At 41.7% G+C, this 26,934-nt stretch overlaps 1 protein-coding gene across 1 annotated transcript in view; it reads right to left on the bottom strand.

Annotated features, from left to right (window-relative positions):
* LOC135212501 (glycogen synthase kinase-3 beta-like) overlaps window positions 1-26,934 on the bottom strand; it is a 110,906-nt gene that overhangs the window by 26,520 nt on the left and 57,452 nt on the right. Inside the window, 4 exon segments of the mRNA XM_064245993.1 lie at window positions 4,190-4,300; window positions 20,568-20,602; window positions 20,605-20,653; window positions 21,729-21,919. Of these exon segments, the coding sequence (XP_064102063.1) occupies window positions 4,190-4,300; window positions 20,568-20,602; window positions 20,605-20,653; window positions 21,729-21,919 (386 nt within the window).

Here is a 26,934-nt window from a genome sequence, read left to right as displayed (position 1 = left end):
TTCTAAAAAGGTTGTGTGCGTTTCTCGAAAGGATGAGAGAATTATATTATTTCGTGCTCTGCCGTATTAGACTCCTTTATAATACTGTCACATTGTGGTAAACAGCATTAATCTAGGAAAACCTTTGTAAGGATACTAGGAATTCTGTAGTTAACCTCGGTATGCGCATAAGACTTGACCATACCGTAGTCTTAAAGTGAATTCTCTTCTACTACATTCACTTCTCACTAAGCATGTACTCTAATAAGCCATGCTTTCGTAAGCATGAGAGCATCATATAATATAGAGTTCCGCTGCGTTAGAATCCTTTAATAATGTTACCTACGGTAAACAGCATTGAAAGGTTGTAATATCTTTCTTATTGAAAGCTTCTTAGCAAAAGGCAGACAATATTTTATTTATGTTTGCTTAACTATCCCCTCAATCCGAGGCTAAAACCGCAATTGTAGGGGAGAGACACGGTTAGTTATTCCATCCCGCAGGAGAGAGACATGTAACCAACCACTCATGACCGACACCTACATGTTACTGCGTTGGTCTCTAAGGCGCGATAGCAGTCTCCGTTAGCCGTCTGGCCTTACTCTTCCAGAGTTGCCAGCTACTCCATTAAATAAAGGAATCTTATAAAATTATCGAACTTCAGGAAGTTCTTATTAATGCATATTTAAGCGAAACAAGACTTCGATAAATCTAGAAGCTAAGTAGGTGTTGTCTTAACAATCCCTTTAAGCGTAGTCCTTCCTAGGAAATTCCTGGAAGGATACTGATAATAGAGTTGCTCTACAAAGAAGTATCTACGGTATGTGTGATTTGCCGTATCGTATTCTCATACAGCAGATACTCAACTACCTTCTTTCCCTGCCTAGGCGACTGACCTCTCTCTCTTAAGAAGATTTGGAATATTCTGGCGCCTGGCTCCTTGCGCCTAGCGCCTGGATAGTTCCGCGCGCCTGGAATGTTCCGCACGCTAGAAAGGAGACTCGCTCCTGGAACGTTCGCTTGTGTGGAAGGTCCCGTGCGCGCTGATAGTTCCGAGCGCCTACTAGACCCCTTTTAGAAAGAGCCTCTTGCCCGGAAACGTTCAATGGAAGGATCATTCTGATTGCCACTGTACTATAAGGCTCCTTGCTCTAGCCGTCTGTTTTTCTGTTGCAATTTGCGCCAGGCTGGCGCTTCGTCTCTTTGAAGGAGCCTTGCGCCAAGAAGAAATTTTCTAGAACGCGGCTCGCGCTCAGTTGCTAGAACGCGGCTCGCGTTTGGTTGTAGGAACGCGGCTCGCGCTAGTCTGTTTTCTGGAACGCGGCTCGCTGCTGGCTGTTGGAACGTGGCTCACGCTAGCTTGCTGGAACGCGGCTTCCTAAGTTCCTGGCTGGCTCTTGCTCAGTGTTCTCTTAGTTTTCAGAGAACGCGCTAGATCATCAAAACATATACATTCTTCGTCTTTTCGGATGTAAGATGAAGAGATGCACTTTTTTAAGGATGCCTTTTCAATGGCTATCCTTGGCAGTCTGGGACGCTCTACAGAACCTGCCGAGGGGACGCCTGACCGGTGGGGATTCTCTGAAACCCCCTTACGGCTTTCGACATTCCTTCTCCCCTGGGCTTGGGAGCTTGAAAGAGGTCTAGGCCTGGGAGCGAGACAGAGCCGATCAGACGCACCCTCCACTGCAATGGGGAACACTAGTAATCACTTCTTACCTTTCAATAGCTCGCATTTTGAGCCACAATCCTTGTCTTCAAATTGCAATTATGAATTTGAAGTTTCTGCGAAGTAAGAAGGTGATGAGGATGCAACACTACTAGTACTGTTAATACTCTAATTGCTCGTTAGTACGAGTTTCTAAAAAACTTTTAAAAGAAACGTATCTAGTTACATGCTTTACTGACTCCCTAAAGTAGGAAGTCAGTATATTCCTCAATCAATTCTAACACTTATTACACATATTAATGAATAAATATTAATATTTCCCTTTCTTGCAAACTATGTGAGTGTCTACCGAAAATTTCGGTAGTTACACGTCATATATTCTTCGAAATTTTCGAAGCCAAATTCATTAAAAAGTTAATAAAAGCGAATGCCGAACCAAAGACCCAGTACTTCCCTGCAAAAGACAGCCCAGAAGATCGATGGCGATGAAAAACGAAAATCAAGTCAGGAGGTAGCAACAACATATGTTGACACTACCGCGACAGAGAAAATCTGGTTCTAGAACGGGAACGGTTCCTATTCCTGCCACCCAGCGGCAGGGGGGTAGATCACCTGACCTACCTGCAGCGTGTGCCGCGAAATTCGAATTTCTGTCGGACGTCAGAGACATAAGCTAAGTATATATCTGCCGGGGAAGTTGCATGTACAAAAACAAAATTTTCCTCCATACTATCATAATACATATAGATTAATAACTACACTAAATACATAATAATTAATACCAAAACTCATGTTTATGATTAGATACTGTATTTAGAACAAAATAAGTCAGCAATAAAATGATAGCTTCTTCAGCCAACTGATTCACATTATTAAAAATAGAAACAAAACTAAATTGTGGCAATTTTCAAAGTATTTTGTGATAATTTTCTAAGTATGGTTAAAATGTTTAAACAGCAGTACTTTATGAATTAACGTCTTGTCTTGTAATGGCTGTCCCTTATAACTGCTCAACAAATACTGAGACCATCTAAATTGGAGGTTTTTGTCCTTTTGTGATTTGCAATATAGACCCCTCAACATTTGGCAAGTAAGTAAAACAGGCAGCCTTTGGTTGACAGCCGATGCTGCTAACCGAAAATCAGTGATAACAGCACTAAAAGCCTGTTTAACAGCGCCGCTAACTGAGTATCAGCGCTGTTAACCTGAGATTGGCACTGCTAACCGGATATCAGCGCTGCTAACCAGAGATTGGCACCGAAAATCCAGTTAACAGTGTCACTAGATAAGCGTCGTAATACCGCTGTTAACCGAAAGCTGCCTGTAATTAACTAATTCACAGCACCAGTGCATCTTCAGCCCAGCCCCATCCCTTATGACGCTCCTTATTGGCTCTTTGATCAGCCAGTCACAGGGCCGGAAAGTTGCAAACTAATCAGAACTCTCAAAATATCATATTGTGAGCATCAATGCTCCAACCTCTCTTGACAGACAAGTCTTTTAAACCTCTCTTGACAGAAAAGTCTTTTAATTAAGAGTTGTAACTTTCATTACACCTCAAGTTTTACCTGAAGATATGTAGTTTTCCAATTTCATAACAACACAATGATATATGAATTATGTGCTTCAGTAAACTTAATGCTAAAATATGTATTTTGAAATAAAACATGAAATTTTACGATAAAATATATTCTTTCAGAACTTACATGGCATCGCAGTGCATTCATCATTTATCATCTTGTGTTTCATACAGTATCGTAGCTGAAATATCACGGATGACAATGCTACCAAAAAAATTACAGGTAGGGCTATCAATATGAAAATAACAACCAAAGATTACAACTATTAATCTTTCTCTCTCATCTCACATATTTTACTATACAGATTTCAGCACTAAGTTTACTAAAGCACATAACACATAAGTCCTTAAATCACTGGCTTGACAATATTTGGTGATGAAATTGGGAAACACCACTTTTCTTCAGGTAAAATTGAGGTGTAATTTAAGTTATAACTTTTATAAGACATGTCTGTCAGGAGAGGTCAGAGCAGAGCTATGGTGCACATAAGCTTCTGGTTTAATGTTGATTTGTATCGTTCAAAGTAAAAATCAACTTTTATGTAAACATTAATATAGATATTCATTCAAATTTTCCAGTCGCAGTAGACATCTATCATTGATATATCAATTAATTACATATGCACTTATCTCACAGCTTGTGATGCTTTCAGAACTAACTGTCTTTTGTCATTCAGAAGATTATGGTCATCTCACAATAAACCCACCTGCATTCCCTCAGGTATTATTAACCAATAACATCATTTTTCATGGAAACTTTATAACGAAGCAAGATTTGTGGGATGACGGGGGGGGGCACTAACTATATGATTTGTAGGAAAAACACTGGTTTCTGTTATTAAATAAATGTAGTTACATCAAAACCATATTATCAAACATATGCCTGAATCTCTATTTAAGTCAAAGATCAAGATATACTAAGGATTCCAGAGTGCCTTCATACAACAGAAAAATATACATACCTTAACATAGCTGATTGGTATCGTCTGCTTCTGTTTGCTGTGATGCCTTGCTACTTTATATACTGTCTCTGGGATAAACTCTAACACTAGATTCAAAAACACCTCTTCTTTCTGAAATTGAAGATGATAATCCATTAAAATAGAGTACTTCACTTGCAACTGAAACTTTCTTACTAATTACTCAGCAGTTTCTCTATCTAATAACATTGAATATAAGATTTGTGTAACCAGAAAACTGAAACCGGATCATTTTTGCACACACAAGTTATTTCTGAAGGGTATGAAAGGTAATGGAACTCTTCAAATAGCCAAATTAGGGTGATAAAGAACATGGAACCTATTTTGAACAACTGTAAACTCCAGAGAAGGAAATAGCGAGAAAAACCTTGGGAAGAAATTCGAAAGGATCTCAGATTCCAAGTTACACTTGATAGTGGGCAGTCAACATGACCAGATGGAAATAACAATTCTGAAAATCCAAACATACACATATAAAGAATCCCTCCAAGCTAACAGGGAATGCTGTTAATAGTTGTTACTGGATGTTCAATGTCAAGGATGAGACTAGTAGCTACCGACTTTAATCTAAAAGTTGCATGTATACTGCACATCAATGGAGATTTCATGTTTTGTTTAGAGATTCTTGGTTTTGAAGCATCTACCTGCATCAAGGAAATTACTCCAAGAAGGTTAGCTTAGCTGTTGTAGAACTACTCTTGATTCAATTTATAATTCACACCGAATCAGTTTGGTTACCCTATTGTTACTACAATGGTTCCTTGGTGAAGGTTTTGAATTCCGACAAAGTATTTTACCTAAAATTTAAAGTTGGGCAAGAAAGGAAGCTTTTAAGGATTTACTCATAAAATATGCAAACTAGTGATATGACACTTTAGAATAAAAATGATATTGTTATGATACAATAAAGTTTCATACATACGTACCTGGCAGATATATATACTTAGGTATAGACTCCGTCGTCCCCGACAGAAATTCAAATTTCGCGGCACTCGCTACAGGTAGGTCAGGTGATCTACCGCCCTGCTCTGGGTGGCAGGACTAGGAACCATTCCCGTTTTCTATCAGATTTTCTCTCTTCCACCTGTCTCCTGCGGGGAGGCTGGGTGGGCCATCAATCGTATATATCTGCCAGGTAAGTATGTATGAAACTTTATTGTATCATAACAATATCATTTTCATACATTCAACTTCCCTGTCAGATATATACTTAGCTGATTGACACCCTTTGGCGGAGGGTAAGAGACAGCTAACTACAGGTGGCCCGCGGTTAACGGCGCAATCACTCAACGGCGAATCGGTTTTACGGCGGTCGTCAAAAATATTAATTACAAAAATAAGGCATTTTAAAGGTATCTTTACGGCACAATTTTCAGTTAACAGCGCCGCTAGTGCCGTTGTCTAACGAGTTCATACATTTGTAGACATGCTGTTCAGACCATAAAGGTTATGCAAATTATATTAACAAATTTTATGGAGAGTTATTTCGTAGGTAATAGGGTAAAATATATGCCTCTGACGCTGTTCTATGCCGAAAATATCGAGTTACATAAGTGCAAATTTAGCTATGGATGTGTCGATTTATAAATGTTCATGCTTTTGTTTAAAATGTGTATGAAAATGTATTACGTGAAAGGTATTTTTATTTCTGTACAGAAATATGATACAAAGGCAGCTTTTGAAACTGCCCTTCACGTTATCAAATACGATGTTTTTTCATGTTCTTTCTTGTGAGCCGCCGCCTGCTGCTCTTCCGAAAATATAGATTTAAAAAAAAGTGCAAATTAGCGATCGATGTGTCGATTTTATAAATGTTTATGCTTTTATGTTTAAATGTGTATGAAAATGTATTACGAATAGGATATTTTTATTTCTGTGCAGAATTATGATAAAAAGGCAGCTTTTGAAACTGCCCTTCAAGTTATCGACTACGATGTTTTTTCAAGTTCGTTCTTGTATGCCGCCGTCTGCCGCTCTTCCGAAAATATAGTTAAAAAGAGTCCAAATTTAGCGATCGATGTGTCGATTTTTTAAATGTTTATGCTTTTATGTTTAAAATATGTATGAAAATATATTACGTAAAGGTATTTTCATTTTTGTACAGAAATAAGATACAAATTAAGGCAGCCTTTGTAACTACGCTCCACGTTGTCAGCGGATGTTTTTTCATGTTCGTTCTTGTCCGCCAGTACCGAAAAATGCATTGTGTTATTTTATTAATTATGCATCTTTTCCATAAATACTTTAATAAGTTATACATTATTTCACTGTATCCAAGAATATTGTATGTATTCTCATATTATTATATTTTAAAATACTACGGCAAATTTAAGCCAGTATTCCGCGGAGCAGCCAATGTTGTGGTTTGAAATCAGCTGATGAAGACGCGTTTGTTTTACCATAACGCAATTCTGAGCAAATGCTCTTGCTTCTAGTTAGCATAAACGAATATCTATATACTTGACATATATGAGACAAAGTTATTTTTCCTTATACAGCGTGTTTTTAGGTGGAAATATTTATTGAATATGTCTCGTTGTGAATGTGAACTACTATTTTTTTCGTTAACAGATTACGTTGGCGGCATGTTTATTGCGTAAAAAATTACGTGATTCCGTTCGCAATAATCCTTTATATCAACGTAATACGAACTTTACGTTATTTATCTTATATTGGCGTGAAACCAACAGTAAAATGTGTACTTTCAAGCACAGTAGTTTTGATTAAAATGATTTTATCCCAATTTTATCTACAGTTGTGTTTGATGGCAGACGTTTACTGCAGTTTTATCCTTGTTGCCGATGTACGATAATAGTCATTAGCAGCTTGAACAGTTTTCTCAGCTTCAGTTATAACTAGGTTTAAATTTAACAGTATATTTCCCGATTGATCTTTAATCTATATTGATCTCTGATCTATAGCAAATAAAGTTATTACATTAAGATATCTCAGTTCTATTCTATACATAACGCCATTTATAACAAATACGGTAATGTTGTACAGTAGTACGATGATTGAAATACAAGCCAAACAGATGTTATCCAGTTCGGTTGTACTTAGAAAAAAAAAAAAAGTAGTTTCTCGTTCGGTTGTTCATGGCTGTACACGTTCACGCAACGAGTATAACGTTAAAACCATACTTTCATCCTTCTCTTTTGCTGTTATTGAACTTCTGTAACTGGGAGATGGATAAAGTTAGGCTATTGTAATTTGATCTCTCATAAAATCGGACAATCGTAAGACTAATGATCGTAACCTGAACACTACAGCTACCTGTACACTGTATAAACTTTATTATATCTTTACATACTCTAGACACCCACATGTACTGTACAGTAAATTCTATAGTACTATACTGCATAAATATAATTTTACTTATTGCGCCGTTGTGGGATTACGACGCCTTTGACTGGGCTAGAGTTTCGAAAGAAGGTGTGCGGCAGCCGTAGGCTTTAACATCGCTCAGCGTCGAAAATCGCTTGGCGTCGGCGGCCAGGAACGGAACCCCTGCCGCTAACCGAGGGCCGCCTGTACTGAATAGACAGGTAAACAACATATGTTGTAGGTATTTATAGAACTTGGTTCCTACCTGATTAGGTGGAAGACTTCGTGGCTACTGCCTAGGAGTCTGCTTCACCTCAAGAGCCTTAACGAGATAGTGATCTGTGGCCAAGAGTTCTTGTGGGTCTGTCGATGGGGTCTTATCCGCTTACTCGGCAGAGCCTGACTAGCATTTGTCAATGGGTGCTAATCCACTTATATGACAACACGCCTTACTTAAGGAGCACAAACCGATCCCAATCACCCGATCCTAACACCTGTGTTAGTTCTAAGATTGCCAAGAGTTATCCCCTAAACTCTTCAAAAACAACCCATAACTCGAAATACACAGTCAATATGCACACACTAAAGTACAAAAAAAAAATTTGTACCCCTCTGATAGTCAGATACCACTGGAGTTCCTTACTGAACCGAAGTGACGGCCGCCTGTGCTGTGACATCTGACACTTCTTCCAGCAGGAAGTCAAGAACGTATCCAACAAGAGGGTTACGTACACAAAATTAAGGATCGGCGCTTGCTCCAATACCCAGGACCGTATCCGCTGACACAAACGGACCTAGAGAAAAAATTTCTCATACGTTACGCGCACGTCCTTCTAGTAATGAGATGCAAACACCGAGTTGCACCTCCAATATGTTGCTTCCAAGATATTCTTAAGCGACATATTTCTCTGGAAGGCAATAGACGTTGCGATAGCTCTTACTTCGTGAGCTCTCACTCTCAAGAGTTTAAAAGTGTCTTCTGGGCAGTTCTTATGCACCTCCATAATTACACTTCTTACAAAGAAGGCCAAGGCATTCTTCGACATCGGTCTTTTGGGGTCCTTTACCGAGCACCATAGACCGTGTTGAGAACCCTTCATCTGTTTCTTTCTGTCCAGATAGAATTTAAGCGCTCTGACCGGGCAAAGAGACCTCTCTGCCTCTCTACCTACTAGGCTAGTCAGGCCCTTTACCTCGAAGCTCCTGGGCCAGGGCTTCGAGGGATTCTCATTCTTTGCAAGAAACAGAGTCTGGAACGAACAAATAGCAGAGTCTCCTTTGAAGCCCACTCTTGACTCAAGGGCGTGCAGCTCACTGATTCTCTTCGCCGTAGCGAGAGACAAAAGAAATAGGCACTTCCTTGTAATGTCCCGAAAGGAAGCCCTATGAGGTGGTTCGAACCTTTCGGAAGACAGAAATTTTAGGACCACGTCCAGATTCCAGCTCGGAACTCTAGGTTCTTTAGATTTGGAGCTTTCGAAAGAACGAATGAGATCGTGCAAATCTTTATTGTTGGCCAAATCTAGGCCTCTGTTCCTGAAAACGGCCGAGAGCATACTCCTGTATCCTTTGATGGTTGGTACAGAAAGATGCGATTTCTCCTTCAAGAAAAGAAGGAAATCTGCAATCTCGGTCACAGAGGTATTGGAGGAGGACAGCTTCTTCGACCTACACCAACTTCTGAACACCTCCCACTTCGATTGGTATACTCGCATAGTAGATGATCTGCGGGCTCTAGCGATTGCGCTTGCCGCCTTGCGAGAAAACCCCCTCGCTCTGACAAGTCTTTCGATAGTCGAAAGGCAGTCAGAGCAAGAGCGAGGAGGTTTTGATGGTACCTCTCGAAGTGGGGTTGTTTGAGCAGATCTGTCCTGTTTGGAAGAGATCTGGGGAAGTCCACCATCCACTCCATTACCTCAGTGAACCAATCTCGGGCTGGCCAATATGGGGCTATCAGAGTCATCCTTGTCCCCTTCGAGGCCACAAACTTTCTGATCACTTCCCCCAGGATCTTGAATGGGGGAAAAGCGTAAACATCCAGTCCAGACCAATTTAGGAGAAAGGAGTCTACTGCAAAAGCTCTGGGGTCGTCTGCTAGAGAGCAAAAGGTGTCTATCCTCTTGGAGAGGAACGTGGCGAACAGGTCTATTTGAGGCTTCCCCCAAAGAGACCAAAGGATCTGACACACTTCTGAGTGGAGGGTCCATTCTGTGAGAAGGACCTGGAACCTCCTGGTCAGCCTGTCCGCTCTCACGTTCCTCTCCCCTTGGACAAACCTTGTCAGTAGAGTTATATTTCTTTGATCCCCCCATATAAGAAGGTCTCTTGTCAGTTCTAGAGAGAGAGCGAGTGAGTCCCTCCTTGTTTTCTTACATAAGCCAGAGCGGTGGTATTGTCGGAGTTTATCTGCACTACCCTGTCTCTGACTATCTGCTCGAAGCCCTTTAGAGCAAGATGAATGGCTAAGAGCTCCTTGCAATTTATGTGCCATGACGCCTGCTCTTCCGACCAGGTGCTTGACACTTCTCTCGATCCTAAGGTTGCACCCCAACCCGTCTCCGACGCGTCTGAATATAATATCAGGTTCGGGTTCCGAACTTCCAGGGACACACCTCTGCTTTCCTCTAGAGGGGGTAACCACCACCTTAAGTGATTTTTCACCTCTACAGGAATCGGAAATGTATCGGAGAGCTGTCCTGTCTTCCAATTCCAATTCCTTTTCAGGAAGAACTGTAGAGGACGGAGATGCAGTCTTCCTAGAGGTAAGAACTGTTCCAGCGAGGAAAGGGTCCCCAGAAGGCTCAACCATTCCCTCGCTGAACTGCGCTCCTTCCCTAAGAAGCTGGAGACTGTAGCGCAACCTTTTGATATTCTCTCTTGAGAAGGAAACACTCGAAAATCCCGAGAATCCATCCGAATCCCCAGATAAACCATGTTCTGGCTGGGGATCATCTGAGATTTCTCAAGGTTCACGATCAATCCTAACGACTTTGTCAGGTCTAATGTCGTTGAAAGGTCCTCCAAACACTGTCTCTGCGATCTGGCCCTGATAAGCCAGTCGTCCAGGTATAGGGAGAAGTTTATTCCCATCAGATGTAGATGTCTTGCTACATTCTTCATTATACTTGTGAAGACTTGAGGAGCCGTGGACAGGCCAAAACACAGGGCCCTGAACTGATAGATCCTTCCCTCCATCATGAAACGAAGGTACTTCCTCGATGAATGATGAATCGGGACATGGAAATAGGCGTCTTGAAGATCGAGACACCATCCAATCTCCTTGGCGAAGGGCTGCAAGGACTGAAGCAGACATTTCCATACTGAACTTCTGTTTCTCTACAAATCTGTTCAGCGCACTTACATCTAGTACTGGTCTCCATCCCCCAGAAGCTTTCGCAGCTAGAAAAAGGCGATTGTAAAACCCCGGGGAGTTGTGATCCAATACCAGCTCGATTGCCCTTTTGTCCCACATCTGTTCCACCATTTGACGAAGAGTATCCATCAGTACAGGGTCCTTGTATCTGGCGGACAGTTCCCTTGGTGTTGATGTCAGGGGAGGGCTGTCCTTGAATGGGATATAATATCCCTTCTTGATGACCGACATGGACCACGTGTTGGCTCCTATGCTTGCCCAGGCTTCCGCAAATTCTTGTAACCTGGCACCTACTGGTGTTTGGAGGATCACTTTCTCATTTCCCCTTTTTAAAGGGTCGGAAGGAAGCTCTTCCTCTTCTTTCCGTAGTCTTTCTTTTGGAAATTGTTCTAGCAGGAGGGCCTCCTCGAAAGGGCTGCTGCGGTGGACGAGCCCCTTTCTTCTCTTCATTGGCCACAGGCCTATTCTTCCTCGATGATTGCCTGAGGAGATCTTGCGTCGCCTTCTCAGTTAGCGAATGTTAAATGTCCTTCACCAACTGAGAAGGGAACAAATGCTCTGATAGAGAGGCAAACGGCAAGGCGGCTCTCTGTGAAGGAGAGACGGCCTTAGTGAGGAAAGCACTATAAACTGCCCTCTTCTTTAACATCCCCGCACCAAAGAGGGAGGAGACCTCTGCCGAACCATCCTGAACTGCTTTGTCAATACATGTAAGTATGCTATGCAAAGCCTCTGGGTTTAGGCCTTCCGCTTCATGGGTCTTTTTGGCCAAAACCCCAAGGGACCAATCCAGGAAATTAAAAACTTCCAAGACATGGAAAAGCCCCTTGAGGAGATGGTCCATTTCCGAAAGGCCCCATGTTGCTCGGGCCGAGTTCAAAGCGTGCCTTCTCGAGGAGTCTACGAGACTCGAGAAGTATGATTCAGCCGAAGTAAGCAGAGACAATCCCATATTTTCTCCAGTCTCATACCATATGCCTCTTCTGCCCATCAGTTTGGCCGGAGGTATACAAAAGACCGTCCTCCCCAGTTCCTTTTTAGTTTTAATCCAGGAATCTAGAGACTGCAGGGCCCTCTTCATCGATATGGCCGGTCTCATCTTAAGGAAGGACAAAGACTTGAAAGATTTAGCGCTCGAAAATAGAGAGCGCGGAGAAGGAGGAGCAGCTGGAGTCAAAAGAATCTCCATATTCTTCCAGAAGGAGAGGTAAGAACTTTATAGTTCGACAGTCCTTCTTTGTTAATCACCTCATCTTCTGATACTTCCTCTAAGTCAAGAGGATCGGAAGGAGAATGCTCCCTTCTTTCGCCTGTCTCTTCTTTGGACTTTTTCCTTTCCGTCGAAGGAGAACTTCTAACAGGTGAGGGACTAAGAGATATTGTCTCCCTACGCCTGCCCATAGGCGAATCTTGACTAATTGGCGCCTGGCGCCTATCAGGCTCTTCGGGCATAGTAGGTGCCTCACACTTGTTTGTATCCTCCATCCTAGCTGGCGCCTGGAATGATCTCGGATAAAGCGCCTGGCTGGCTCATCCCTTCCTGTGGGAACTTCATTGTCATCATAATCCTCACTCTCAGGTGTTGTCTGGCGCCTGGCAGGCGCTTCTTCCTCTTCTACCTCTCGCCTGCCTAGTGCTTCGCTCCCCCCAGAGATGGCCACCTGTGCGACAACTCCCCTGGAAGGCTCGTTGCACTTGACAGGAGATCGGTGTCTTGATCTTTTGACAGGAAGCTTGTCGTCCTTTCTACGAGGAGGCTCCTTGGAAAGGACTCCTACCAAAGACGCTAGTTGTTCTTGCAGGTTCATCAATATCTTCTTGGTTGAAGACTCCCTTTCTTCTTCAAAAGCAGGAGAGGGAGATCTGGAAGGCGCTTGAGGCTCCCTTACAGCAAAGGGAGTTAACTCCTGTCTAGCTCTCTTTATGACCGAAGGCGATTCTTCTTCGGAAAAGCGCTCGGGGGCCTAGAGTAAACTCAGGATCTGTACAGTCCTTTCATGGACGGGAAAGATTCATATTCTTCCACCCTCTTTTCGGTGAGGGAGATCCCGATGAAGAAAAGCACTCACGTAGGACGCTTTTTCTGTAGCGATCCCTGGCAGTCTGAGATGTAACAGATTCTGCCGAAGGGACGCCTGATCGGTGGGGATTCTCCACAACCTCCGTACGGCTTTCGACTTTCCTTCTCCTCTGGGCCAGGGAGCTTGGAAGAGGTCTAGGCCTGGGAGCGTTGCAGAGCCGACCAGACGCCCCCTCCACTACACTGGGGACACTTACATCACTGGAAATGGAAATATCACCTTCACTTTGCTTACCTTCTAATGCCGCCATTTTCTCTTGCATTTTTTGAAGGGAAGCCTTGAGGTCTGCAATTTCAGAAGCCGAATCAGTAGGATTAGCAACCTGTGATCGGCCTGATAAAGATTGAGAATAATAATGAGCAGAAGAAGCTACAGAACTAGACAAGGGTTCGTTAGATCTAGATCTACTAAGGCTTTTATAAGCCGCTTTCCTCTCTCTATCCCTCTCTAACTTCAAGTAAGAAGTTAAAGTCTTCCATTCCTCTGCACTCAACCTTTCACACTCATTACATGTGTTATCTAAAGAACACTCAACAGCTCTACATCGTCGGCATACAGTGTGAGGATCTACTGAAGCCTTCGAAATCCTCACCTTGCAGCCTTCATTCACACACACTCTGAAACCAACACTTGAGTCAGACATATTCAAGAAAAATCCAAAGCCAAGTCCAAAAACAATTCCACGATAGCAAATGCCAAACAACGATCCAAGTACGTCACCAAAAATCGGTCGAAAGATGATCAAAAGCGTTGAAAAAAGAATTCCAGTCAGGAGGTATTAACAACAATGTTGACACCACCGGCGACAGAGAAAATCTGATAGAAAACGGGAATGGTTCCTAGTCCTGCCACCTAGAGCAGGGTGGTAGATCACCTGACCTACCTGTAGCGAGTGCCGCGAAATCTGAATTTCTGTTGGGGACGACGGAGTCTATAGCTAAGTATATATCTGACAGGGAAGTTGAATGTATGAAACTGACAAATAAAGCCTATAAAATACCACACAAAAACCATTGAGAACATCTACATTAATCAAACAAAATGGTACCTCCCCTTAAACTGAATACCAATTTAGCTTAGCCATCAGCAACACATTTAGCAAATCATAACCACTGTAAAAAAACAAAGGCACCTTCTTGAATTGTGTTAAGTTTCCTTGCCTGGCGTGAAAACCATACAACAAAAATGATATTGTTAAGATACAATAAAGTTTTGTACATACTTACCTGGCAGATATATACTTAGCTATAGACTCGGTCGTCCCGACAGAATTTCAAAACTCGCGGCACACGCGACAGGTAGGTCAGGTGATCCACCAATTCCCGCCGCTGGGTGGCGGGGTCTGGAACTATTCCCGTTTTCTAAGCCATAATTTCTCTTCCACCTGTCTCCTGAGGGGAGGCATGGGGTGGCCATTAATTCGTATATATCTGCCAGGTAAGTATGTACAAAACTTTATTGTATCTTAACAATATCATTTTTGTACAAGTAACTTACCCAGCAGATATATACTTAGCTGATTGGCACCCTTGGTGGCGGGCAAGAGACAGCTAAAAACATAAAAACAACCACCAATAAAAAGTAATTTAAGCACTAAACTAAATTAGGAAGGATTAGCCTCAGCCCCTTCTCCCAGCACTGAATTCGCCGAAACATACGCTCCAGAGCAAAGCACTTTTCGTACGAAATTTTAACGTCTCTTAGGTAATTCGAGGCGAACACAGAATTACATCTCCAAAACGTCGACTCTATAAGAGCCTGAAGAGACCATGTTTTGTGAAATGCCATAGATGTAGCTATGGCTCTCACTTCATGAGCTCTCACTCTGAGAACCTTGAGATGCTCTTCATCGCACTTAAGGTGAGCTTCCCTTATTACATCTTTTATGAAGTATGTAAGGGCGTTCTTAGAAATCGATCTTTTCGGATCTCTTACAGAGCACCAAAGACTTTCTGTACCTTTCAGCAACTTCTTCTCCAGGTAGAACTTGAGTGCCCTGACTTGGACACAAGTCCTTTCTAGTTCTCTCCCTGTTAATGAAGATAGTCCTTTTATTTCAAAGCTTTTGGCAAGGGCTTTGAGGGATTTTCATTTTTTTGCTAGAAAAATGGTTTAAAGGAGGCAAATCGCTGAATCCTTCTTAAACCCCACTTACTTCCAAAGCTTGCAACTTGCTAATTCTCTTGGGCTGTTGCTACGCAAAAAGGAATAATGACTTTCTCGTTAAGTCTCTAAACGAAGCTGCGTGAGACGGTACAAATTTTTCCGACATTAGGAACTTGAGGACCACATCCAAGTTCCAGCTAGGCTTCTTGATACATGTTCTTTCGTGGTCTCAAAAGACCTTATAAGGTCATGAAGATCTTTATTATTCGTCAGATCTATTCCTCTATGTCGAAAAAACTGAGGCCAGCATACTTCTGTAACCCTTCACTGTTGAAACTGCCAGGTTACAGTCTTTTCTCAAATATAGGAGAAACTCTGCGATTTCAGTTACAGAGGTACTGGAAGAGGATATTTTCTTTCCCTTACACCATCTTCTAAACAACTCCCACTTCGACTGATATACTTTAGAGGTGGAGACTCTTCTGGCTCTTGCAATAGCTTTCGCCACTTCTCGTGAAAAGCCCCTTGCTCTGACAAGTCCTTCGACAGTCTGAAGGCGGTCAGACTTAGAGCGGGGAGGTTTTTGTGAAACCTGTCGAAGTGGGGTTGTTTGAGAAGATCGTTCCTTAGTGGAAGCGATCTTGGAAAAATCTACTAACCACTCCAGCACCTCTGTGAACCAATCGAGAGCTGGCCAGAAGGGAGCGATGAGGGTCATTCTTGTTCCTTCCGAGCAAGCGAACTTCCTCAATACTTCCCCTACTATCTTGAAAGGAGGGAAGGCGTATGCGTCCAAGCCCGTCCAATCTAGCAGAAAGCTGTCTACTGCTACTGCTTGTGGATCCGAGATCGGGGAGCAATAGGTCTCTAATCTGTGATTCTTGTTGGTCGCGAACAGGTCTATATTGGGCCTTCCCCACAGATGCCAAAGTTGTTGGCAAATCTGAGGATTGAGAGTCCATTCCGTGGGTAGGACTTGTTCTTTTCTGCTTAACAGATCTGCCCGGACATTTTTTCCTCTCCCCGCCACAAACCTTGTGAGGAGAGAGATCTTCCTTTCCTGAGCCAAATCAGCAGATCCTTTGCTGATTCGTACAGGGAAAAGGAATGCGTCCCTCCCCCTTGTTTCTTTATATAAGCGAGGGCTGTTGTGTTGTCCGAGTGAATCTGAATCCCAGACCTGAGACCTGTTCCTCGAAATGAACTAAAAGCTAGATGAATGGCTGTTAGTTCCTTCTTGTTTATGTGCCAGGACACTTGTTCTCCTTCCCAAGTGCCTGACACTTCTTCCGAACCTAGGGTCGCTCCCCACCCTGAATCTGAGGCGTCTGCAAACAACGCTAGGCGAGGGTTCTGTAAGCGAAGGGAGATTCCCTTGCTTAGTTTCTGTGGATCTAACCACCAACGGATATTCTCCTTGATCCCTTTCGAGATTGGAAATGTATCTCCTAGATTGTTGGACTTCCAATCCCACTTCTCCTTCAGATAAAATTGAAGGGGTCGTAGGTGTAGTCTTCCTAAGGAAACGAACTGTTCCATCGAGGAGAGGGTCCCCAGTAAGCTCATCCATTCCCTCGCGGAACACTGTTCTTTCCTTAAGAAGACTGCCACCTTTTCTAAGCAGCGTTCTAAACTCCTTTCCTGCGAAGGATACGCTAGAAAATCCCGAGAATCCATCTAAATCCCAGATAGACAATACTCTGCTGGGGAGTCAGCATGGATTTCCTGCGATTTACTAAAAGTCCTAGGGACTTTGTCAAATTTAGAGTAACTAATAGGTCCTCCAGACATTTTTTCTCCGATTGGGCTCTTATTAGCCAATCGTCCAGATATAACGAGATCCTGATCCCTTCCAGATGTAGCCAATAAGCTACATTCTTCATGATGTCCGTAAAAACTTGAGGGCAGTCGAAAGTCCGAAGCACATCGCTCGGAACTGGAACACTTTCCCTTGGAACATGAACCTCAGATACTTCCTTGCTGCCGGATGAATTGGCACATGGAATACGCATCCTGAAGGTCCAGGGACACCATCCAGTCCCCTGGACGAAGAGCAGATAGAACAGAGGAAGACGTCTCCCCCATTGAAAATTTCTTCTTCAATACAAAGAAATTCAGGGCACTGACGTCTAGACCGGTCTCCATCCCCCCGATGCTTTCGGTACCAGGAATAGCCGATTGTAGAATCCTGGAGACTGGAGATCTTGAACCAGTTCTACCACTTCCTTGGAAATCATCTGTTCCACTGCTTGCAAAATAGCAAGCTTTCGGACCGGATCCGAGTATCTTGCAGTCAACCTCCCTTGTTGGGTTGTTGTCAAGGGAGGATTTTTCCCTGAAGGGGATCAAGTATCCTTTTTCCGGATAGAGAGGGACCAAGAGTCCGCTCCCTTCTGCGCCCAGACTTTGGCAAAGTGGAGTAGTCTGGCGCCTACTTTCGTCTGGAGGACTCCCTGCTCATCTAGACTTCCCGAAGGACCTTCTAGATGGTCTACTCCTTCTATCTGGTCTGCGACCTCTAAGAGGGGCTCTAGAAGAGGAGGCACCTCGAAAGGGCTGTACAAAAGAGGCTCTCTCTTTTTTTCTCTATAGGCACTGCCGGCCTAAACTTCTTGGCTGAGTGCGTGAGGAGATCCTGAGTTGCCTTCTCCGTAAGAGATTTAGAAACCTCTCTAACAGTCTCCTGTGGAAATAGGTGCGGGGATAACGGTGCAAAAAGAAGAGATGTCCTTTGCAAAGGTGATACTGCTCTTGCTAGAAAAGAGCTAAAGACGATCTCTTCTTAAGACTCCCGTTCCAAAAAGAGAGGCAACTTCTACGGAACCGTCCATGACCGCTCTGTCCAGGCAAGCCAGACGCTCGAAAGTTCCTCCATGAAACAAAGTCAGTGTCCTGAGCTCTCTTAGCTAAAGCTCCCAAAGCCCAGTCCATAAAATTGAAGACTTCTAGGTTTTAAAAAGAGGCCCTTTAGAAGGTGGTCTAGCTCACACATGCCCAAGTTTGTGGCCTTAGCAGACAGCAAAGACTTCCTCCTAGAGAGTCCACTAAGGAAGCAAAATCCGCATCTGCGGAAGAGCCTAAGCCTTAACCCCATAGTTTTCTTTGGTCTCGTACCACCTCTGGTTTGCCTGTTAACTTGGAAGGAGGGCAGGAAAAAACTGTCTTGCCCGCTTCCCTTCTGGAAGTCAACCACTCTGGAAAAAGTCTTTAATGCCTTTTTCATACAAAGACAGGGCGCATCTTGACGAAAGGAAGACGACTTGAGAGCTTTTGTGCTAGACATCAACGATCCTGGTGAAGGAGGGTCAGCAGGATGAAGGGAGTCTCCGAACTCCTTTAGCAGCAAAAGAGAAAGTCTCTTGTAGTCAGAAACTGCTACATCTACAGGCTCGTCGTCTTCCGATACCTGGTCCAACTGATCCACTTGGGAGTGATCTGGCTCTTCCCGGGAGAAGAACTCCTTTCCCGAGAAGGGGAGCGCTGAACATTAGCACTTCTATACGAAGAGTGAGGCTCCTGCCTGTCGGAAACACTCTTGCACCTACTAGACTCTTGTTGTCTAGGTTCGCCAGGTTCGTGGCGCTTGCTAGGCTCCTGGCGCCCTGATTCAGGGCGCTTGAAAAGATCCCCGCGTCCTGATTCATGACGCTTAACAGGCTCTTGGCGCCCTAACTCTTGACGCCTAACGTACTCCTGGCGTCCTGCCTCCTGGCGTCCTAACTCCTGGCGCCCTGACTCCTGGCGCCCTGACTCCTGGCGCCCTGACTCCTGGCGCCCTGACTCCTGGCGCCCTGGCTCATGGCGTCCTGATTCCTGCCTTCTAGCAGAATCCTGACGTCCTGAATCCTGTGGTCTGAGAGGCTCTTGACGCCCTTTCTTGCGTCTTGCTGCTTCTTTGCGCCTGTCTGGCTCCTGGTCCTGCAGACCCAAAGGATCCTGATACTTAAATCGGTTTTCCGGTTACTTAAACCTAAACCGATCGAGACTTCTGCTCGATTCGCGGCGTCTCAGAGGGCGCTTCGGGGAAGACAGCCTATAGGGCGAAAGAACTCTTCTCTCAGGAGAACAACTCCTATCAGACGAGTCTCTCGACGAAGGCGATAAACGCCCTGGAGATTTGTGAGGGTTCTCTCCTATACAAAAGAAGAGGGGCGCTTAGCGGAACTCTTAACAGGGAGCGAAAACATCTTTCCTCCTCCTTGTCGAGTCCTTAGCAAAGGAGCCTACTAGAGAAGCTAACTGCTCTTGCAGATTAAACAAAAACACTTTCTTCGTAGGATCCTGAAGAGAAGGCTCCTCTTGTTTAGTCTTCTTAGGTCCCGAAGGCCAATCCATCGGGAAAACGCTCTGGGCTGGAATCAGCCGCGTCTCCTTTAGGCGCCTTCCAGGCTCTCTTCAAAGGGCGCGAAAGAGAGGCCGAACTCCATCCTCGTTTAGGAGAGGAAGAGTCTGAGGCCGAAAAACACTCCCTTAGGACGCATTTTCTGCGGCAATCCCAGGCAGCCTGGGACTTTACAACAGGATCTGCCGAAGGGACGCCTGACCGTTGGGGATGTTCTGCATCCTCCCTGCGGCTTTCGACATTCCTCCTCCCCTGGTCCTGGGAGTTTGGAAGCGGTCTAGGCCTAGGAGCAATGAGGAACCGGTCAGACTGCACTGGGGACACTGCACAAGTCACTATCACCACTCTTACCTTGGTTTAGAGCTCGTAGCTGAGCTTGAAGTTTCTTAATTGAAGCTTTAACATTTTCCCTCTGACGAAGAATCTTTGGATTCAGAACAGGGAGAAGCAGCTGAGGCTAAGGGAAAATCGTTAGTAGGAGAGTTAACTTCTTGTTCTAAAGAGCAAGATCTACTAGATGACCTAGCTGAAGCCTTTCTCACTCTATCTCTCCTCGAGCTTCCTACATGTGATGATAAGTCCTTCCATTCAAGCTCCGTAAGGTTCTCGCATTCAACACAGTTATTAAAAGAACATTCATTCTCCCTGCATTTAGCGCAAATACTATGAGGATCTAATGCCGATTTAGGCAGCCTAACCTTACAACCTTCCCTACTGCAAACTCTAAACATAGGTGAAGCCTTAGCGTCAGACATCGTGAAAGAGTAGTCAAAACCAAAGTCGAAAAACAGTCCACAATAAGCGTATGCCAAGCCAGAGAAAAAACAGAATACGTCACCAAAAAACCAATCCAAATTCTCAGCAAACGAGTTGAAATCCAAGATGGAGGAACGAACAATAGGTGTTGTCCGTTCAACCGACAGAGAAATTATGACTTAGAAAATGGGAATAGTTCCAGACCCCGCCAACCCAGCGGCGGGAATGGTGGATCACCTGACCTACCTGTCGTGTGCCGCGAGTTTTTGAAATTATTCTGTCGGGACGACCGAGTCTATAGCTAAGTATATATCTGCTGGGTAAGTTACTTGTACAAAAATATGTATCTAGAACATAAAGAACAACAAAGTTACTTACTTTGTCACCACTGGAATAGAAGAAATATTTCAGGTTGAACTATATTCAAGTGTTTAGTTTCTTCTCATTATCTGCAATTCACGGTTCTGAAAAGGAAAAAGAATTTAAATAAAATCAGCTGTAAATATTACCAGCACTGCAGGAGAGTAGATAAAAATAGATAATGATAACCAATATACTAAAGTACGTATAAGAATGTTCAAGTAATGAAAAACAAAACTAATAAACACCACCTTAATTAACTACTTTAGAACTAAAAAAAAAAAAAATCTTTTTACATTGAATTTCCTTCAAGTACAGCTCTTTACTATGCCTAATGTTCCTAAATTGTACATCAATCACATTTACCAACATAAGAATTTCAAATGGTTTACAGAAGTAATCATGAAAGATAAGATAAACTGCCCAAAATGGGTCTTCTCTCACTTTGTGCCTATCTAATTTGCTCACACTATCATATGGGATAATTTGCATATCACACAAAGATGAACAAAAACAGAGGATCCCAACACACAAACTGTTTTGTCTTCAACATCTATATTAATCACAATCCTCATAAAAAAAGAAAATAAACTCAGACCAACAAAAAGCACACAAAGGAAAGGAAGTTCCCAGTTCAATTATATAAGCCAGGCCATCATACCCTATACCAGTGAAACAAGGGATGACACGACCCCCAATAATGGCACAATTTATTCATGTGTTATTTCACACACTGCTTTCTGTGGAGGTTTTTAGGACAATTACATAACAATAAAGATAAAACTATAAAACCTGAAAATTAAAAACGAAATTTTACTACTTCATCCTACTTTAAAAATACTTTCTAGCTTTTTCAACACTTTTCACCCTCTCACTTTCTTAAATAATATTCTGGTGAACTATTCAGTGCAAAACTCTTAAACAAGAAATAAAAAGGAGAAAACAGCAACTTTAACTAAATATTTACCCTTATCTATGTGGTATATATACTGCTCATTATAGTTACTGCTACAGAATAATGTAATATACAGAGAAAAACTAATGTTTTAGATAAGGATGCCACATGCAAGGCTACAGTTGTCTAGTCAATTTCAAAGAATCGTAATGAACCCTAGAATACAATAAGAATTGAAACGGCTAACATCCACAAACAAATTGCAAAGCAGCAAAAATACCAACCTTAAATCGTTTATCTTGAAGCACCTTCTTGATGGCAACGAGTTCCCCTGTTTCACACAGCTTTGCTTGGAATACAACACCGAAACTGCCATTACCAATGACTTTTGTGTCCATATAAGAGACCTCCTGCGGTCTGTCCGAACCCTGGCCTGGAGTGGCAATAACCGTAGTGATTTTGTTGCCATCTTTACCTGGAACAGTAAATGAAAATTAAATTAAACATTTTATGAACTAAGTGCAGAAAAGTATTAAGGTATTCACTTCAATCTGGTTTGGACAGTGAATACTAAATTGCATGCTTCATTTCAATGACAGAACACCTTTCAGTGCCATCATTAATCTCAGAATTCCAGAGTTTAGCCACAGAAATATAAAAATATCCTGAAGTATATTATAATACAATATATATATTACACATACAAATGAAATCAACATGGAATTAACATATGGGCTGAAAAACCAAAAGCACAATTGCAATTTGTAATTGGATGGATGTCTAACCAATATCATCTTGATTATCATCAGCAATGTCCAGGAGGGACAGAATGGCTAAGCTTTCATAGGTCAGGCTCAGACCTTTTGACAAGAACTCATGAAGAAAAACAACAAAAAATCCCTTCCATTGATGGCCTATCTATCAGCATATCAAAACACTGCAGACAATGATTGTGTTGGGGACCCAACTTCTCCCAACACTCATGATCCCAAAATGTTGGCAAAAAACGAGAAATCGGGACTTTTTTAAGTTTTTAAGTGTACCAGAATTAGCAAAATCCCTACTAAATGGGAACACATAAGTGATACCAATGGGGCTGTTATCAGTCAGAAGCTTGTTAATTTAAAATGAAAGACAGTCAGTTTGCAGAAGATACATAAGAATTTCCTCCAACCCTGATGCGTACTAGACGGCAAGGACTTAGTAGTAGAATTCCAAAACAGCATTCTATAACAATTCTTTATCAGAAAATCAACTCCCCCTCTGGCAATGCTGAATTTATATTTCATACTTGTTTTATTGATACTTTTAAACCATCATCATTTAAAAGGCAATATTCATAAAACTTTAAGAACAGACTACTTAATGAAAAAATAATTCATACGAGATACTTTTTTAGGCCAGCTTAACACTCAAAAATCAGTCAAGCCTGTGGATGTAATTCACAGAAAAATTTTGGAGTAAGATATTAACTATTAAAAAAAAAAAAAAGCAGAGGTTCCAATCAGTGAAAAGGAGATTACGTACAGGTAATTTTGTCAAATAACAAGAGACTGTCAAGTACCACAAACAATGACAATTACATGATACACTATCATCATATTATGTAACCATGAATTATCTTATCAACTCTTCCATGCTGCTTATAGTTCTGGGATACTGCACCACCACAAAGTCAAACTTGCAGCTGAGTAGTGAAAAAAAAAAGTGATTACCAAATGTGGACTAAGTTCCAAAATCAAAGCAACCAATCACAGCTTTGCTACTCGGGGGATGATTCACCTATAATTGGCACAACCCACACTGACCATGCTGTGCAACACGCAGATACCTCTACCACTTTAACAGACTCAACTTTTCGATAATCACATTATCACATCGCTGTTTATCAATTCAGTATCATACAATTTCAAGTTCTCCAGTTACTGCAGACCAACAGTCTTATAAAATTATACCTTGATCTATATGTATTAGTGTTGTACACGACTATGATTTCAACTTAAAATGAAAATTCACAAGCTAAGAGAGAGAGAGAGAGAATTGCTAACCCTTTACTTTTTGCCTAACAACTGCCACAGGTGTTAGGTATTAACACCATGCAATATAAAATTACCATTACATGAACAACAAAGTTAGCAAGACAATTACACACACTTCTTCTATATAGCAATTAATTTTCTCTCTCTCTCTCATTTGATATCATCAATCTACTATGGTAGCAAATGGGATTACTTTTTTATTCTTTTGACATATACAATTAACAACCATATACTATTACTGTAATCTGTTTTGAGTCTATGGAGACTAAGAAAAGGGAAAAAAAAAGGAAAGATGGGGAACAGTCATGAAGGAAATGGGCACCCTTTTGCATAAAGTCAAATTAGTTTCTAGCAAACACAAAGAATGCAGGAGACTTCAGTGCAACTGAATTATTGGCAATACATACATACTGGAAAAGAACAATTTACTAAAACCATCAAATTGATACCCATAACTCTTTCACTAACCTCTAACAAAGATAATATTCAACATACATAATGAATGTTGTGCCTCCAAAATAAAAAAGCTAAAAGATGACAATAAAAAATGTTCCAGAATGTGCTCCAGAATGTTCATCTCTTCCAAACACAGTGTGACTTGTAAGAGTTCTTCAACCACAAGGTGCAAAGGTCCCATGCTCCTTCTCAATCATTAGGGGAAGTTTTGCACAAACACACCACAATTGTGTGGCAAGAGACTAGTTAAAGTGGTATTTATTAAGATAAAAGCTTAAAATCTGATGTCCACATTTTAGAAAGGAGATATTATACTTGATTTTTTACAAGTTGTCCAGTAAGTTTTTCAAAATGGAAAGTTATTGCATTCAATAATTACTACTCAGAGTTGAACATGAAGTCTGTAGCAAGGTGCAAAAGAAAGACATCACTTTCTCTTGGACAAAATCACCAGGAAAGTATTCCACTTACTGCTGACAAATGGACACACAAAAACAAACACTCTGAAGAGAAGTATTTCTTGCAATTTCGGTAGTATTGTACTTCAAGTAATTTGATGTAAGTTTTAAAATTATCATGCTTTTATTTTCATTTGAATACTCTTAACCCTTACCCCTCATTACTGCCCTTAAACACCCTTCACTTCAACTACAACAGGTAAAAGATCTTTCCTAATACATTAAACCTGACCATAACAGTTAAGCTTTCTACAAAAATGCCCAGCCTTATAACATGAGATTCTTAATTCAGTGGTTTGATTACAATATCATATAATCGCAATACTAAGATGTCATATAAAACCAAACCATGAAAAAAATATTTAAGGAAAAGTGGTCCAATTTCGTATGAACTACCACATGTCAAAATCAATGTACTATGTATACCGAACATAGAAATGTCTTTTAAAAAGAAATATAATTCTGTCTTGGAAGATATGCTACAATTCACTGCAAAACACTCCAAATTGCGCAAAGTATCACCCATAAAATTATGACATACTTGCAACTTGAGCCTTAGCGATAAGCCCTAATACCTGAAAACAGGCTAGATAAAGAAGGTGATGCATACCTACGACAATGCAAATTCAAGGCCGACTCTTACCCAGGGAAACCTTACATGCAGCCAAAGCTACAAACCTAACCTAGAAATGGAGCCAAACCTCAATTTTCCTGCTTCTTACAACTTCCTTTTTTATTTACTTGACCAACTTCAGGAAGAACTTTAAACAGTTATTCATTTTCACAACTATGTTAAGGTACCTGCAACAGAACTCTCAGTCATAATTCAACCAAGTCTTCAAACAAAACAATTTGAAATCAACAACAAAACAATGCCTTCCCTCCTCCTCCCCCTCTTTCTCTTAGAAGCGAAAGAGCTTAGTCAAATACAATGGTCCTGTCAAAAGAAAAACTGCCAAATACAATAATTAATAAGGAATACATACATAAAAATTCATGACCAAACTCGTACAAAAGCATGTGAACAAAATATCCTGTTTTCAATGATAATCAGAACTAAAGACCTAGAAGTTATCACAAGCTCAACAGCTGCGTCAACTAACACAGACCAGGTACCTACCATGGGAAGGTCAAGTGAAGCATTGTATTTGTTGAAAAACAAGGAAAAATCATTAGTCACTCAACCTATGCTCAATGCTAAATACTGCAATGTTAATGGCTCCTCACAATCCCACTGGGAAACGGACAGTAGTACAAACAAGTTATGCCCTTACAAAGGAAAGAAAACATTAAGTAGGGATGGTAGACGTACATGTGCTGTAACAGAGAGAGAGAGAGAGAGAGAGAGAGAGAGAGAGAGAGAGAGAGAGAGAGAGAGAGAGATGAGAGAGGGATGAGAGAGAGACCGAGATGAGAGAGAGAGAGAGACATAAATTGGCCTTGTGCCAGTAAGGGAGAGCGTCCCCCTTTTTTCCTTGGTCTCATATCTGGTATTTCAGGTAGTTTATAACCCAGCAGAGAAGGCTTTGCCCACTAAGTTTTGTTTCACTGACTTTGTTAAGCAATATTTGCATTTATGAGCATCTACTTTCATTGCAGATTGTGAAAAGTATCCAATTATTTTTTTTTTACAACTGGTATTTCAAATAGATCAGTCTGAATACAGATAGCTTTAATATTCTTTTTTTTTTTTCTCGGCACCTTTTCTACCAATAAAATGGCAGATTACCTAATGGACAATCATTCTACTATTTTATCAAACCTAACAGCCTCCTGATTAGTGTTACCTACAAAATTATACATTTTCAGCTTGTCAGCATAGCTGTGGATTTTTTTTTTTTTTTTTTTAAAGTGATGATGGGGATTGGAATATAGATATTTAGGATAAAGCCCAAGTGCTGGGACCTATGAGGTTATTCTGCACTGAAAGAGAAACTGGGAGTAAAGGTGGTTTTAAAGGTGTTATAGGAGGAAAACCTCAGTTGCATGATGCAACACCTATATTAGGAGAGATTGACATGTAAGATACGTAGAGGAAAAAGAATAAGAACGCATGTGTAAAGTACGTAAAAGGAATGAAAGGAAATGCAGCTAGAGACCAAAAGGATGATGCAAAGAACCCTAAGTAGCGCCTACAGTGCACAACATGATGTGCACTAACAGGACCACCACCATACAGGGAGAGGTGGGACTAAAGCCAGGCAATAATTAATGCAAAGAAAGTCTGTCTGAAGGGCATGCCTCTTTTGAGGGGCTGGCAAAAGTATGAAATGAGGGAAATTGGAACACCTGTAAAAATCATATGGCCTATGAAAATGAGGGATATCAAAATACTGTATACTGTTTGCTAAAATTACCATAAATTTTATTGTAACTGTACCATTATAACTGACTAATGTTAACTCTTTCCCCAGCTGATATCAAACTGTCAAACTTCTCAGTTCCAGAGGTCCTTTCTTCCTCACACCACTGGACTGTGAAAGAGTCTCCCTTAGGATGTTGTGCCACTGGAACTTCAAAAGTTCAAATATTTTACT

This window comes from Macrobrachium nipponense, chromosome 41 (assembly GCF_015104395.2).
Source record: "Macrobrachium nipponense isolate FS-2020 chromosome 41, ASM1510439v2, whole genome shotgun sequence".
Lineage (NCBI taxonomy): Eukaryota > Metazoa > Arthropoda > Malacostraca > Decapoda > Palaemonidae > Macrobrachium > Macrobrachium nipponense.
This window is presented reverse-complemented; position numbering and strand designations above follow the sequence as displayed.